The sequence below is a fragment of the Bombyx mandarina genome, chromosome 22 (assembly GCF_030267445.1).
Source record: "Bombyx mandarina strain Sakado chromosome 22, ASM3026744v2".
Taxonomy (NCBI): domain Eukaryota; kingdom Metazoa; phylum Arthropoda; class Insecta; order Lepidoptera; family Bombycidae; genus Bombyx; species Bombyx mandarina.
Window position 1 is genome coordinate 6822258 of NC_143228.1, and position 16396 is coordinate 6838653.

General features: G+C 34.4%; 1 protein-coding gene across 1 annotated transcript; it reads right to left on the reverse strand.

Moving 5' to 3' along the window:
• Positions 1 to 530: 530 nt before the first annotated feature.
• Y-c (yellow-c) lies at positions 531 to 15870 on the reverse strand. The gene is made up of 8 exons (XM_028171716.2): positions 15767 to 15870; positions 10801 to 11230; positions 8115 to 8236; positions 6426 to 6652; positions 3390 to 3504; positions 2584 to 2664; positions 1957 to 2067; positions 531 to 1305 (listed from the first exon to the last, which is right to left on the reverse strand). Exons 2-8 carry the CDS (start codon positions 11225 to 11227, stop codon positions 1165 to 1167), a joined length of 1224 nt encoding a protein of 407 aa, XP_028027517.2. The 5' UTR covers positions 11228 to 11230; positions 15767 to 15870; the 3' UTR covers positions 531 to 1164.
• Positions 15871 to 16396: the final 526 nt, after the last annotated feature.

Below are 16396 nucleotides of genomic sequence, written 5' to 3' on the forward strand. Positions count from 1 at the left end.
GATGGCGAGTGATTACCGCCGCCCATGGACTTCAGCAATCCCAGGGGCAGAGCCAAACCGCTGCTTATCGCTTACTACTCTTCACAAGCCTCGTTTGAATAAGGACATGTCATTTTTTATTTTACTTTTATTGCTTAAATGGGCGGACGAACTCACAGCCCACCTGGTGTTAAGTGGTTACTGGAGCCCATAGACATCTACCACGCAAATGCACCACCCACCTTGAGATATAAGTTCTAAGGTCTCAGTATAGTTACAACGGCCCACCCTTCAAACCGAAACGCATCACTGCTTCACGGCAGAAATAGGTAGGGCGGTGGTACCTACCCGTGCGGACTCAAAAGGTCCTACCACCAGTAAGTGTGTCAGTGTAAGGGGTCAGCGAAACCTGTTGTTATGATCGCGATAACCCATCCTCTCTTTCACGGGCTCTGTGTCGGATGTTCAGCTGAGGATACAGGGAAGCGTAGTAGTCTTAATAGGTAGTCTTTAACGTCTTGGTCATGAGGGAAATAAATAAATAAAATATATATGTACCATCTTTTTATACTTAAGACGTGAAGTGCTTAATAAGTCTCTTACTATTCTAATTCTAATAATATATAGAAAGTTCACGATGAAAACAATTATTTTATATATTTACAAAAATTGAGACAAATTTTACGATAGCTATAACAATAAAACAATTTACTTCAATTCACTGGTTAAAGCAACTAGACTTTACAATTTTACAAAAAAATAATCAAAATAATGACAATCTTGACAGCTACTAACAAACCTCAAACCAACACAGTAAGTAAAAAATAATCAAAATGGAAAAAGATTACAGTTATTTTTGCCATAAAAAATCTATATCTCATAATAATTTACTACTACTCTCTAAAAATACAATCAAACGAAAATTGAACAAAGTTAATTGGAAGTCTACAATTTTAAATGGTTTTCATTTTTGCTGCTAAATTGCTCCAAACGGCCATTTGAGGTTTTATTAATTCTGTACGAGGATATTAAGGAATTTACCATCTATGTTAGTTACCAAACTTGAGAACAGATCTAAAAAAAACACAAATCACCAACGTATGTGTCGGATTACTGTTAGTTTTAAATAAAAACTGAACGAAACTAATAAGTATTATACAAAACTAATATGTATGTCTACAATATTTATTCGCATGCTGTTCCTGCAATTGCATCTTTTGCACTAATACTGTAAATGCTATAGTTCACTTCATTGGGATCGAGGGTCTTGTACAGGAACCGTGGGAGTTTGTCGACCAGGATCCACATTAAGCCTTCGTCATCAATCTACAATGCGTAAGAGTGTTCGGTTAGGTAAAAACTGTTAACTTTTTTTTCCTACCTAAGTTGATGGTCTTGAGAGACTATTTCAGCGTAACCTTAACTAGTGGATGAGCTCAAGCCTGACGATGTTGCTAACACTAGCCTTAGCGAGAGCAGTGCTTCGCAGAATCTACCACCGGATCGGAAAAGCGACCCACTGAGAAGATCCGGTGAGAAACTCAGCGAGCTGTGTCTATGGTTTAATTTACTCGCCGATCCCTTCGTGGCAAGCAACGGATTCGACGAGTACGATGACCGGTGCTTGGGGGACCTAAACGCACCATTAGTAGTTCGACTGTTCACGTGAAAATAATTCTGTGTCACTAATGCTCAGAAGATTCGGGGGTAGGTATACCACATGCATTATTCTAAGTAGTATTATAGTATCCCTAACTTATCATCCTACTATTACTCTTAGTACTTGTGTAAGGGATGTTCAAAAGCCCTACGGTAATCAGCAGTCTGCTATTTCTGCCACCATGTATTTAAGTATTTTACTTTGAAAGCTAGGCCAGCGCTATTACAGTAAAAGCGATTTGGGTCTCGAGCTATATATGCCAATAAAAGAGAGTGTGATTTGTTATATTACATAATTCAAAATCTTAATCGTCTTACCTTTAAGTCGTTTGGAAATTCGTAAAGTTTGGGATCACTGAATATCAGTACGTTGTTCTCAGGAGTGTAAGGTTTATTAGAATTCCAGCATCCCACACCATCCCGGTTTACCTAAATATATAAATAAGGATTATTTTAAAATATGAAAGTATTTCCCTAAGCTTTGGTAACTTCCGTTTTTTTGGTTAAAGTTATGTAACTGATAAAACAGTTTTATTTTCTGAGTGGTATCAATTGAGTTATTTACATCAATACATTAATTTCTATTTTGCCGCGTTTTATTAACTTAATTTATTGTTCTTTCTGTTTGGAATCAGTATTTATTATTCATCATTTATAAGAATTTTTAGGTAAGTTGGAAATATTTAACATAACCCAGAAATATGTATCTTCGTAAACAATTGAAGAGGCATGCAATATCCCAGTTTCCAGTGGTCGTGAACATCGTCTGCATATTTGCACAAAGAAGTATATGCATTTAGTTTTACTTCCAAGAAAAGAACTGGCAATCATACATATGTAATACGAAAATAAACAACACGAACAAATTTCTTGAGGAACGAAATGTTAGCTACCCAATCTTTAAAACTTTAAACAACAATATATGTATATTCTATTGCAACTCACCTGGCCATAGAACAATACTTGAGTATTGGGATCATAAAAACTGGCCGAGGCCTGCGTTCCTTGTCCTCTGTCTCCAAGAAGCTGCGGAATCAAAATTGACAATTAGTAAAATCTCTTAAAGTTCTCCAATGTATGGCTCGAGGATTGTTGAACATACTGTAAGGTCTGACAGTGAGTGAAAATGCCAAGATTATCTCAAATATATGTTCTATATAAGCAACGTGATGACCATACGAGAAATATTACATAAGAGAAGATGCATGATACAGTACGAACCCTCAGAATTAAACAAACAAAACAAGAATAGTTAAAATTAAATTTTGTTCAGTATGTAGTATTGTAGAATGAGTAAGTATATCAGAGGAAGTGTGAAAGTAGCTCCGGTAATCAACAAATTAAAGAGCGGACGGTTAGCGTGGTATGGACATGTGATGCGTAGAGAGAAGATGCATGTGACTAGGAGGTGTATGGAAATGGCAGTGCAAGGTAGAGGGGGAAAAGGTCGACCAAAGAAGATATGGATGGAGTGTGTGAATGACGATATGAGAGAGAGAGAGAGGACTGCGTGTTGAGATGACAGCTGATAGAAGAGAATGGTAGAGAAAAATTAGCTCTGCCGATCCCACCTAGTGGGATAAGGTGGAGAAAAAAAAAGAAGAAGATAGTACAATCTATGTGCCTATAGAGTTATTACTAATGCGATTGTCTTTGTGAACTATTCCTATTAATGGCAAACATTTACAATCTGGTCAGTCTCGATACATTTACTAAAACATTATGCAATCAAACCGAAAGGCATTGAGTACCTTGAAATCGTGGAATGCTTCTTGTTTGTCAATATGTGTGTAATTACGTAGAAGCTCCGTAGAGACGCAAAACTCTTTGGTGCTTGAGAATGCATGGAAGAACATTGTTCGGAATCTGTAATAAGAATAATAAATATTAACGCAATAGCTTCAATGACCTTCTGTTGCAACCATTACCTATAAGAACATCATTATTCACAACCCTAAATGGGAGGACGCTTCAATGCCATTCAGCATTTTTTTATTTCTTAACATCTGCATTAACGAACTTACGGCCCACCTGGTGTTAAGTGGTTATCAAAGCCTATATACATTAACAGGATAAATACCACCACCTACCTTGAGAGATATGTTCTGAGGTCGTAAGGTCGTCGTTTAAGGGCAATAAAAAAAACCGAATCACTGCTTCACGGCAGAAATAGACAGGGTGGCGGTACTTAAGTGTGCGGACTCACAAGACTTCCTACTACCTGTAATTACGCAAATTGTAATTTTAAGGGTTTTGATTTGTATTACACGACGTTGTTGGTTCACCGCAGTAATCAATAGTAAACATTTGTTTATTTTATTTTATTTATTTTATTTAATATATTTTGTACACACAGCTGTTGGAAGAAACACGACAATAAGGATACAGATTGCAAGGGCACTTTAGTACTTATTTCAGTACTTATTTCATTAGAAAAATTGGTATCCGCCTACGAGATTCGAACACCATTGCATTGTTGTACGTATTCGCCGGGCATCTTATCGTTTAGATCACAATGATTTTCTCTCAAATCTACTAAGCGATGTTCAACAAAAATGTACATTGCTGAACTATGAAACCATAAAGAGGGCCGGGTGAAAGAGATAGCGTGAGGCTAAGCCTTTTGAAACCATTTTTAAAAGGTCAACCAACTATAACAACGAATTAATTTCAATCCTATGACTATTTTCTGTTTCGCTATACTGTAAAAATGCATTAAATGAAATAATTCTAATGAAGTAAACATAATTGTAAACAAAATTAGAAATTCTCGACTTTTTGTTTTTAAAGCCTTTAAACCTTATTATAATTGTAAACGCTACGGTTAATTTTGTCATTGTTTCGCATTTTCAGCTCGACGCAAGTTTCGACCTCGGTACGAGCATGCTTTTGTTTTCAGGTCATTGTCATAAGCTAGTATGAATCTATTACGAAAGTTTAAGCGTCTGCAATTCAATAAAAATTCAAGACAATAATCATAGACAAGAATAGAAGATTATTATGAAGTATTAAAATTTCTTAATATTTAATAATATACTTTTATGATTAACGACATTCGAATCGAATACAATATGGATTTGATTTTTATGTCCAATGACTTAAGTTTGAATTTGTCTTAACTTCGACAGCTTTGCATACAAAAGCATTGAGCACAAATAATTGTTATCTACATAGTATATATACATATACGTACATATACATACATACATACATAACGTCCACATTCTATTCTATAGTAAACGGATTTAATAAACAGATACAGTGTACGAAATCTTAATTGTGTTGTTTTTCTTAGAATTTGAATACTCTAAAAAGAAGAAACTAAAAGAATTCGAAAGTTAAAAATTAATTTGCTCTAAATTTTTCCAGTAAAATATGGAATCATTTTTAACGCTTAAATTTTTATTGCTTGTTGTAGAATGATGTCGATTAAGTTTAACGTTATTGTTCATTTATTTTTAACTAGCTTCATTTTCTGTATCAATTCATTCTGTTGCAGATGTAGTTTAAATAGTGTGTTAGGACCTTAATATGTGATTGAAACGTGACTTAATTAAAGTCGACGTGTATAAATCAAGGCCCGAATGAGCGTGTGAAACGTTCACTTGTTCTCGGCTTTTACAAAGGTGTAAATAAAATACTAAGCAGTTACGTAACATCTCACTAAGCATAATTTTATTTCATGTATTTATAATAACTACCGATGAATTAGAAAATTAATTGGATCTGAGTGGAAGTTGATCAAAAGTAACAGAGTAAAATAAAGTTAAGCGTCAAAAGAATATTTTCAGCTATCATTTATCTATGATTTATCGAATTCTTAGAAACACTACACATTATTGTAAGAGATAATAGAGATGTGTCTGTATATCAAAACTATTTACTAGAAAATACGATATAAATGATATTTTTCTGGTCTAGTTGGTTCTTAGTTGCATTTGAATAACTGTTGATTTTGATTAAATTTGATTGCTCATAAGGTATGACTGTGCGTATACATACGTGTGGTAAAATTATAGAAAAAAATTGTGTATTGTTTTATCTGACTACGATATAATAATTTAGTAAACATATATTTTTTTGTACAAATTGGAGTAATATAAATGAACCTAGAGCTAAATAATTCCTAATATAATAAGATAAGGCGATGACTAAAAACGTAATGGAAAATTTGTATTTTCATTACCGCATTTTCCTTCTTTTTTTTTCATGCGCGGGTGAAAGATGTTACGATTCACCTGTTGTTAAATATTTGATGGGAGCCCACAGACATCACAACTGAATGCCACCACACACCTTGAGACATGAGATCGAAGTCTCAATTATATTTTATAACGGCTGGACAGCACTTTAAGCTGGAATACGTACCTGCTCCGCGGCAGGTGGTAGGAGGGATGATTGTACCTGCCCGCTCGTGCTTACAATACGCCCTACCACAAGTAATTAAATAGATTTACAAAATTTAAACTTTGAAATTTACTTTGAAAGTTGAACATATTTTCATAATCGAATGGCTTGTACACTCTGCGCCATATACAAAAGGATAAAAAGATAGATGGTTCTATGAAATACATTCAAACGATTTAAATGCCTTTTTATCAAACAATTAATACAGTATTTATATTGCATGATTACTGCATTTTCTTTTAAAACAAACAGGGTTAGACATTAAAATACGTTCACTCGCGAATATTATAAATTAAAACTCATGAATGTCGATACAGCTTATCTAGCTTCATCATTTACTAATGTAAAGGAAGTCCTGACTATAAATCGTTCACACTTACCCGTTCTCTCGAGGTTCAGATAGCGCTAATGCAAATACTCCATCAGTCCACTGGAATTCCACGCCGCCCACACGATACGACCCAGCCAGCGGTTCGAAGTGGAAGAAATGATGAGTCACTCTCCAAGAGTCGTTTTGTTTTAAACTGTACACTACTACACCATAGCCCCCTAGATCCGGGATATACGCAAACGCGTCAGCACAAGTGTTTTGATCGACATCGACGACCTACAAATACGGAATGCATTTTAGTAAATAGACTGTTTTTATTGCTTAGATGGGTGGAAGAGCTCACAGCCCACCTGGTGTTAAGTGGTTACTGGAGCCCATAGATATCGTAATGTACGTAACGTAAATGCGCCACCCACCTTGAGATATAAGTTCCAAGGTCTCAGTATAGTTACGACGGCTGCCCCACCCTTCAAACCGAAACACATTACTGCTTCACGGCAGAAATAGGCAGGGTGGTGGTACCTACCCATGCGGACTCACAAGAGGTCCTACCACCAGTAAACTAGAAGACTAGACTAGAAATAGAATAGGCATCTGATTAAGTTACTACTACTACTGAAAGGCCGTTTAGTTTTTTCACGAATATGTACTACTGTGCTGTTTTTTGCATCACATTAGTCACTCGTTTCGGCTTGAGGAGTGGGATAGCCGTTATACAAAGAAAGCATCGGCAGGACCGTGAGCGTCATCTGTTATTGTCATGGTGTGCAACCTCTTTGGCAGGACATACGACCTACAATGACGAGACATAGACTAAGAGGGAAACTTGACATTGTGACAATGTCACTTATCTAGACTGGACAAGACATATGAACGAAGAGGACCATTCAAGTGGGTGGTCGTAAGACCGTTCAGTTATCGACATTAACAAAAACAATGATACATTTAAAATAATAAAAAGCATCATGATATTCATTCATTTGTTCGCATTTATTTGAACGAAACTAAAATAAGGTAATCAATTCTTTCAATAGATGCAACTCGTTTTCTTTAGAACGATACGTCATTGCGTCATTGAAGTCCAAGTTCAAGGGTGCTTGTTTGTTATAAAGGAAAACGTGAAACGCAATTCTGTATTGAGCAAAAACTTACTTTGTCATTGGTTCGTAACTCGTTGTTCTGAAGTGTGATTTTTATAAGATAAACTCCTTTATTAGCACAATATATATCGTTTATCTTGTAACTTAATGAGGTATATAAGCAACATTGCTTATTTATTTATAGTTTCTGAATAGGCGCAGAAAGAGAGTGTCGCTATTTTTGCTTTCCGAACACATTTACTTTTTTTTTTATTGCCCTTGTAGGCAGACGAGCACACGTTCCACCTGATGGTGAGTGGTTACCGTCGCCCACGGACTTCAGCAATGCCAGGGGCAGAGCCAAGCCGCTGCCTACCGCTTAATACTCTCCACAAGCCTCGTTTGAAGAAGGACATGTCATAGCGCTCGGGAAACACCGTGGAGGGGAGCTCATTCCATAGCCGGAAGGTACGTGGCAAAAAAGACCTCTGGAAACGCACTGTGGATGAACGCAGTGGCTCCATGTAGTATGGATGAACTCTACTCCGGTGGTGGGCGGTGCGATAGTAAAAACGAGATGATGGAATCATCTCAAATAATTCATCTCATAGTTATAATACATACATTTTATATTGAGATTAAGGTCAATATATACTTACGATATTAGCAAAGAATGAATCCTCTTTCATGTCCTCTAGCTTAAAGAAGTATCTATGAAGCAGTTGATCAGTTTTCAAATCGAATATCACGATAGATGGTCTGACAATTTGATTTCCTGCACCTTAAAAATAATAGAACCAAAAATTATCAAAATGCATAAATTAATTACATTCATAATGATAAGTTTATGAGTCTAAAGCTAATCTTAACATTTATTTACAATTTTATTTTTTTGCTATTAATTAACGAATAAAAGCAAATTTAACTAATTGTACGTTCATATAGAAATAATTTACATTTATTTTATTTTTATGTAATAATAAAAATGAGAAACACCCTTTATTAGACAAGACCCAACAATTACTTACTGTAATTAAGATTATTTTAAATATTTATATTAGATAATATAACTTAGACAGGATTAAATAATTTATAGATTATGATATGTATCAAAATAACAGCATCTTTGTTTTTCGTATCTAATCGCTGGTAGCTTAACAGGCTATTAAGCTACCCGGATTAGTAACAGCATAATTTTTTTTATTGCTTAGATGGTTGGACGAGCTCACAGCCCACCTGATGTTACGTGGTTAATGGAGCCTATAGACATCTACAACGTAAATACGCCTCCCACCTTGAGACATAAGTTCTAAGGTCTCAGTATAGTAACAACGGCTGCCTCACGCTTCAAACCGAAACGCATTACTGCTACACGGCAGAAATAGGCGGGTTGATGGTACCTACCCGTGCGGATTCACAAAAGGTCCTGCCACCAGTAAGAACCTACAAATATGATACCAGTATGAAACATACAAATACTTTTTTTCCTACCAAGTGCAAATACAAATAACCACCGGGCGCCAGTATTGATTCAAGCACGCATAACACCCCGTTCAGGCAGAAAAAGACTTATTTTCATATTTTAATTCAATTTAATTTGTTCTTATTTATTTATTATTTAACTAAATAACACAATTTTATTAACATAGATGTTTCATTAGTGGGTGGAAACAAAATAATATTGATGCGTCGCTAGAACTATGTACTTTTAGTATCCGAACAAAATATTACATTTGAATTTGGAATCTGTCATTTTTATATGATTGCTCATTGAGTTTTCTCATTTTGGCGCCAATACATTGTACAATATTTTTTGATATTAAAATGGAGTAGGGTGACAAGGAGAACCGAATCACTGTGATTACATTGCACAAAGTAGGTATGGAGCCAAATGCAATTCTTAAAACTCTCCATACGCTTGGTATTAGTAAAATGTTTGTGTACCGGACTATTAATAGGTGCAATGAGACCTCCTCTGTTTGTGACAGAAAAAGATCTGATATATACGATATTAACAAGAGTGTCAAACTAAGGAGAAGCCTATCTTTATAAAACAGAAGACAAGGGAGACTTGAACCTCATATCCCAAAAGCAACAGGTTACTTGTTATTAAAGAATCGGTAATAATTTAAGCTGTCGTAAGTAATAGAGATTACTATTGCTTATGCCACATCAAAATGTACCACAAAACAAAAATCTAAAGCCAGACACGGGCGTGTATTAAAATCTACATATTTCAAGCATTAGTTTGTGACTATTCACAATAACACGTAGAAATACAACCAAAGGTTTAATACCTTTCACATAAAACTGGATTTCTACGTTCAAACGCTGCTATTTACAATAATCCATATAGATATAACGGTAACTTGAACTTGTTGTCATGCTAATCTTACAGTAATGGAATTCAACTTGTTAGGAACCATAAATTGCAAGGAGGATAACGGGAAATGCAAATGTTGAAAATTTATTATGTATTTTAATCCCTATTCCATAAAAACGATTTTACAAGGATTTTCATCAGGGTCGTAAATACATTAGCAAATATTCACATGATTCTGTCGCTATTTATAAAATAAGTGGCTTTCGAGGATCTCCAAAGTCAACTAAAAGTATATTCTAAAGATAGCTCTGAAGCTCTTAGTATATAATATGCACAAGTACCTACATTTACTTTCTACTAAAATTTAGACTTCATACGATTCGCGATACGAAGTACGGAAGTTTTGTTCTCAGAGTATATACCTACGTATGTTTATTGTATGAATTACACGTAAGCTCGGATTGCTCTCAAACTTTGAACGTGATATAGTTACTGGTGGTAGGACCTCATGTGAGTCCGCACGGGTAGGTACCACCACCGCGCCTATTTCTGCCGTGAAGCAGTAATGCGTTTCGGCTTGAAGGGTGGGGCAGCCGTTGTAACTATACCGAGACCTTATAACTTATATCTCAAGGTGGGTGGCGCATTTACGTTGTAAATGTCTATGGGCTCCAGTAACCACTTAACACCAGGTGGGCTGTGAGCTCGCCCACCCATCTAAGCAATAAAAATAAATTTGTATGCTTTGATACGATTATGAAAGAGCAATGTTTAATTTCAAAATGGCAATGCTCTTTCATCGAACATGAATTGTTGACTGGCCTAAAAAAAACCTATGACGTATTATCGAATTAAGATCTGTAAGTTTATGGATATTCGTTGTTTGGGTTTTCTTTAAATGTGAACATTATATCATTTATATTAATATAGCATTACGATCGATAACTCTTATTCTTATGAGCCCACAGACGTCCACAGCTTGACATAGTTGAAGAACATTAAAATAATAAATGTTTACTTACCCCAAATATCAGCAAGACCAGTATCCATAACCCAAAGTCTGTCACAAGGGTCAATGTAAATTCTAAACACTGAAATAATAGTTTTATTTGATGGCAAATTCTTTGCTGAATCCGGAATGAAGTTGTCTTTTAGCGATGGATACGGCTTTAGAAGTTGATCTGAGGTACCATTCAAATCAACATAATTCAACGAAGAAGCGACACCATTCTTCCACTTGGGCACCGTTACAAACAATTTGTTTTTCCATCGCCCTAAGCCCAAAGGCAAATTATTCGCTGGTACAAAGTCACCACTTTTGATGGCATTCTCACGTTCAGCCGGTGTGTTCCATTCGTAATCTACTTCTTTCCAGGCAAATCGTAGCTGTGGAGTAGCAGCCTCACATGATGCCACTACTAAAGCAATGGCAAACGCCAGTAGTTTCATCGTCTGCAACAAATATTCGTATTCGTTCATATTCTTAGTCTGGCCATAAATACTGTTACAATTAAAAATAAACAAAATTTTACATTTGAATTTGGAATCTGTCATTTTTATATGATTGCTCATTGAGTTCTCATTTTGGCGCCAATACATTGTACAATATTTTGCGATATTAAAATGGAGTGGAGTGATAAACAGAACCGAATCGCTGTGATTGCATTACACAAAGTAGGTATGGAGCTAAATGCAATTTTTAAAACTCTCCATACGTTTGGTAATAGTAAAATGTTTGTGTACCGGGCTATTAATAGGTGCAATGAGACCTCCTCTGTTTGTGACAAAAAAGATCTGGCCGTCCACGTAGTGTTCGTACGAAAAAGGTGGTCAAAGCAGTAAGGGAAAGAATTCGAAGAAATCCTGTCCGAAAGCAAAAGATTTTATCTCGGGAGATGAAGATAGCACCTAGAACCATGTCGCGTATTTTAAAAGATGACTTAGGACTTGCAGCCTATAAGAGACGTACTGGTCATTTCTTAACTGGTAATTTAAAATAGATAGAATAGGGTGGTAAAATCGAAACAACTACTGAAGCGGTACGCAAAGGGAGGTCATAGAAAAATTTTGTTTATGGATGAGAATTTTTTTATAATTGAGCAACATTTTAACGAACAAAATGACCGTATTTATGCTCAAAGCTCTAAGGAAGCTTCCCAATTAGTCGACAGAGTGCAACGTGGGCACTATCCGCCTTCAGTGATGGTTTGGTGGGTTAGCTATGAAGGTGTGACTGAGCCATACTTTTGTGAAAAAGGTATCAAAACATGGGCACAAGTGTATCAAGATTCCATTCTTGTCAAGGTAGTGAAGCCCCTTAACAACACTATGTTCAATAATCAAGAATGGTCCTTCCAGCAAGACTCGGCGCCAGGTCATAAAGCTCGATCTACGCAGTCTTGGTTGGAAACGAACGTTTCGGACTTCATCAGAGCTGAAGACTGGCCGTCTTCTAGTCCCGATCTTAATCCGCTGGATTATGATTTATGGTCAGTTTTAGAGAGTACGGCTTGCTCTAAACGCCATGATAATTTGGAATCCCAAAACAAGCCGTACGATTGGCAGTGAAAATTTTTCCCATGGAAAGAGTGCGTGCTTCTATTGATAACTGGCCTCAACGTTTAAAGGACTGTATTGCAGCCAATGAAGACCACTTCGAATAAGCTTTTTATACTTTAAATTGTTTTATATTTATGTATTAAACTAACACACTGTAAAAGTAATAAATGTTATTTGCAATAGAATTTATTTTTATTTTTAATTGTAACAGTATTTATGGCCAGACTAAGTATTCTTTGTTTAAAATAATTGTGGTCCTTTTGACGGGAACACGAGAAGAAAATTTGAGTGAATTGATTTTATTTATCAATTTTGTGTTTCTTTAGGTTTAAATATATAGTTATAATAACGGTAGTTTATTTATTCGTACGTAACTTCTCGGGTTCTTCAAAAGAGTCTAGTGAAAAAGTTTCATTAAATAACCACCATTTTACTGAGACTTTATTCCATCCCATCTCATCTCGTTTATTTTGATTTAATCGCAATTGATTAAAGTATGAAATGAATCAAGTTCATATCATTTCGCTTCATATCTTTTTTAATATAACAGAATATAAGAAGAAATTAGACTGGATTTGAAGATCTCGTTATTAGGCCATAATTATTTTTTAAATAGTATATAAATAAAATAATCTTTCACCATCTGAAATTTACAGAAAATGCGCTTGATTTTAAAAGCCTTTGAATAATGAGAACTTGTCCACATTGTATTCAAAACTTCCGTCGTTTGTAACAACCTTATGGCGTGATAGCTTTGACAATTAATAAAAGGTTTTACCACAATATAAGCTAACCTTCGAAAATAAATATTTTATTTACCGATTTCTTGTTACTCTTAACAAATTCCAAAATATATTGTTACGCAAATACATACCCACTACATATGATAGATTTTAAGAGCATAAGTTTTGTTAAACAGTCACAAGTGAATAACAATTGATTATGACACTATTTCACCAAATACTGTGCATCATAATATTTCAAAGGTAAAATGTGGTAATATGATAATGACAGAACAATACCACAATTGTGAAGCAGAGCATCGCACAATAATGACTGCTTCACGTTTTTGTTGATAGCGATGATCTGATTGAGAAACGACAAGTTAAGCACTTCAACCATTTCTAACTTATCGGAGTAGATCAAGCCTGTTACGTATTCAGGCATCATGAGAACTATGACAAAGTTACGTAAATATGACTAAAAGACGTGCATTTGCTTTTGTTGATTATCATAATGTACATTGGCGTGCGATTGTTGTGACGGCAAGCTAATTATGATGCTCCAACCGGATTTTCAAATTACTTCCGAATGATTTTAATGAATACAACGTAACGCAAGTGAAGAGAATGTAGCAAAACTAGCAAGTCACTAGTTTTTGCGACAACCTACCAAGGTCAAATATTTGCTTTGATTTGATGGTGACAGTGTTTGTGCAAATAATACCCAATGATATTTCTCGATTACGGGAAATCAACACGTAAATTTCGTCTTCAAGCGATAAGGACGTTATTTGCAGTTAACAAATGACAAACGTAAAAACATTGTAATTCATGTTTAGGTACACAAGAATTTCTTAGGTTTTCTGAAGTCATAGACATGACAAAAACAGGCTTCGCTTAATAATGTTTTTGTTTATTTGCTACAGCTGAAAAAATTTCGTGTACATGCTTTTTATTATTATTTCGATTTATTTGTAGATGCAGTCATTGTCCCCCTAGCGTTAAATAGTTACCGGAACTACTGAATGACACAACCTGATTTAAGATGTGAGGTTGAAATCTCAAGTGTATGGTAGAACAGCTGGTAAATCACTCATGCGGTACAACGGGCATCATTATCATACCTAACTGCGCGGGCTCCCGATATAATTAACGTTTTCGTAGCTAACGGTAAAAGAAAATCCAAAAAATATTGAAAGCACAAACTATGTGTTTCTCTTACTGAATAAAATCGGAAAATTTATAGATGGACCTACGAACAATAACTCTTGTTATTCAGATTGATATATTACCCACAAATGTCGTAAGTTGCAATTTTACTTTATATAAGAGCAATACAAATACATGAATCTAACCGGTTTAACTATTAACTTCCGTTATATTTACAAGTCCAATCGTCCTGTTACATTATTTCGATGCATTGTATATCCGCTAGAATACATAATATATCGATGATTATTTGTGAATTCATTTTAATTAAAATCAAGGTTAATATTTTTAACATTGACTGTTAAATGGTTTTTTTAACCTAGAATTGTTTATTTGTCATTGTTTCCGTTATCAGAATATATTATAATATTAAGTTCTCTGTTAATTGCGTTAATATGATTCACTTCTTATATCATGCACTTATTATTACATAATATATTTTAGTCTCTACAAACAACAGTAAAATAAGTGTATTTTTAATACGCTTTTTAGCTTCAGACGTATGTATGTTAGTAATGGTTTCTTTGAACATGATTTTGACCCACTTCAAACCGTTGGATTAACTCGAAATTTGGTATACTTATTAAGAACCGATGACAATTCAATATTTAAAAAAATAATAATTAAAAACTCAATCCGTGCTAGTCCCTCACTTGAAGTATTCAGGAAGGCATTAAAGGAGCACTATCTATCAATTTAGTATTACTTATATGTATTTATTTTATGTATTTCATTATATATGTACGTGTATGTATATGTTTACGTTATTTATGTGTATATGTATATATGTAATCTGATATATTATGTATTAGTGTTTTTATTTTTATTTTTATTATTGTTATTGTTTAGATTGTAAATTGTAAATTGATTAGATTGTATTCTTCTACCCACTCATTTCAAGCTTTCCTTCGTTAAGAACGGTTAGCTGGTAGAAAACTCAATTATTGAGTTAAGCTCGCCATTTTCATATCTTATCGCAATTACTGTAATATTAACTGTGTGTACAATAAAGAATAAAGAAAGAAAAAATTGAAATTCAACTAAAAAATTAAAAATAAATAATAGTTTAAAAAAACTAACAAAATACGCTTTTATAGAAAATCTAACTAAAAAATTTTTATTGTAAGAAAGCGTGGGGCACTTTTCAGTATATTATCAAAATAACCCTTCTACTCATATCTGTTCATAAAATATTTATAACTACTGATACCATGCACCCACGCTTTTTTTACAATAAAATCATTTTTTCTTAAACTATTTTTAATTCAAATTTATTTAAAAAAAAATCTATTTTTTAGTTGGGTTTTCTCTAAAGCGTATTTTGTTAGTTTTTTTTAACTATTATTTATTATTTTAAAAATGTCAAATCTTGAGATGGAAGTAATCGGAAACATTAATATAAATTTTCTATTCAGCGAATAAATTTTTGCTATCAAATGTCAACAATAAAACGAAAAGTAAATTACAAAACATATTGTATTGATTAAAAAAAACTTACTTATGAAAGAGTGTACAATGAAGAATACAGGCAGGGTCAGTCTACGACCGGTTCGGCGGGACCACAAGCACAGACTAAAGCAATACGAGGTCTCGCAATCGCTTTTATATATAGAACAACTTTGGTAAATAATAAAATGCACTCATCTCAGCTAAGATTTCAGAAGGGGTGGAACACGACTTCGGTATTAGACAAATACAGATTTGATACAGATTTTGAAAATCTAGACGCCATATCTATCTCGATACTTAATGAATGAGAGGTGACCTTTATTTTTATTTTTTTTATTGCCCTTGTAGGCAGACGAGCATATGACCCACCCGATGGTGAATGATTACCGTCGCCCATGGACTTCAGCAATGCCAGGGGCAGAGCCAAGCCACTGCCTACCGTACTTATACCGATTTATATACCAATTTATTACCGACTATAAAATAAGAACTTTTATAATTCTTCAAAAAAAATTTTTTTCTTATTCATTATTTGAATCGAGAACATTTCATATTCATGACTTTATTGTCATCGATTAGGTACGCCACTATATACATATTTTTCTAAAGTGTGTTAAGCTAACAACATAAGCTATTTAAGCGATAATAAAATGAAATAATATGTATCGTGTGCAGTGTA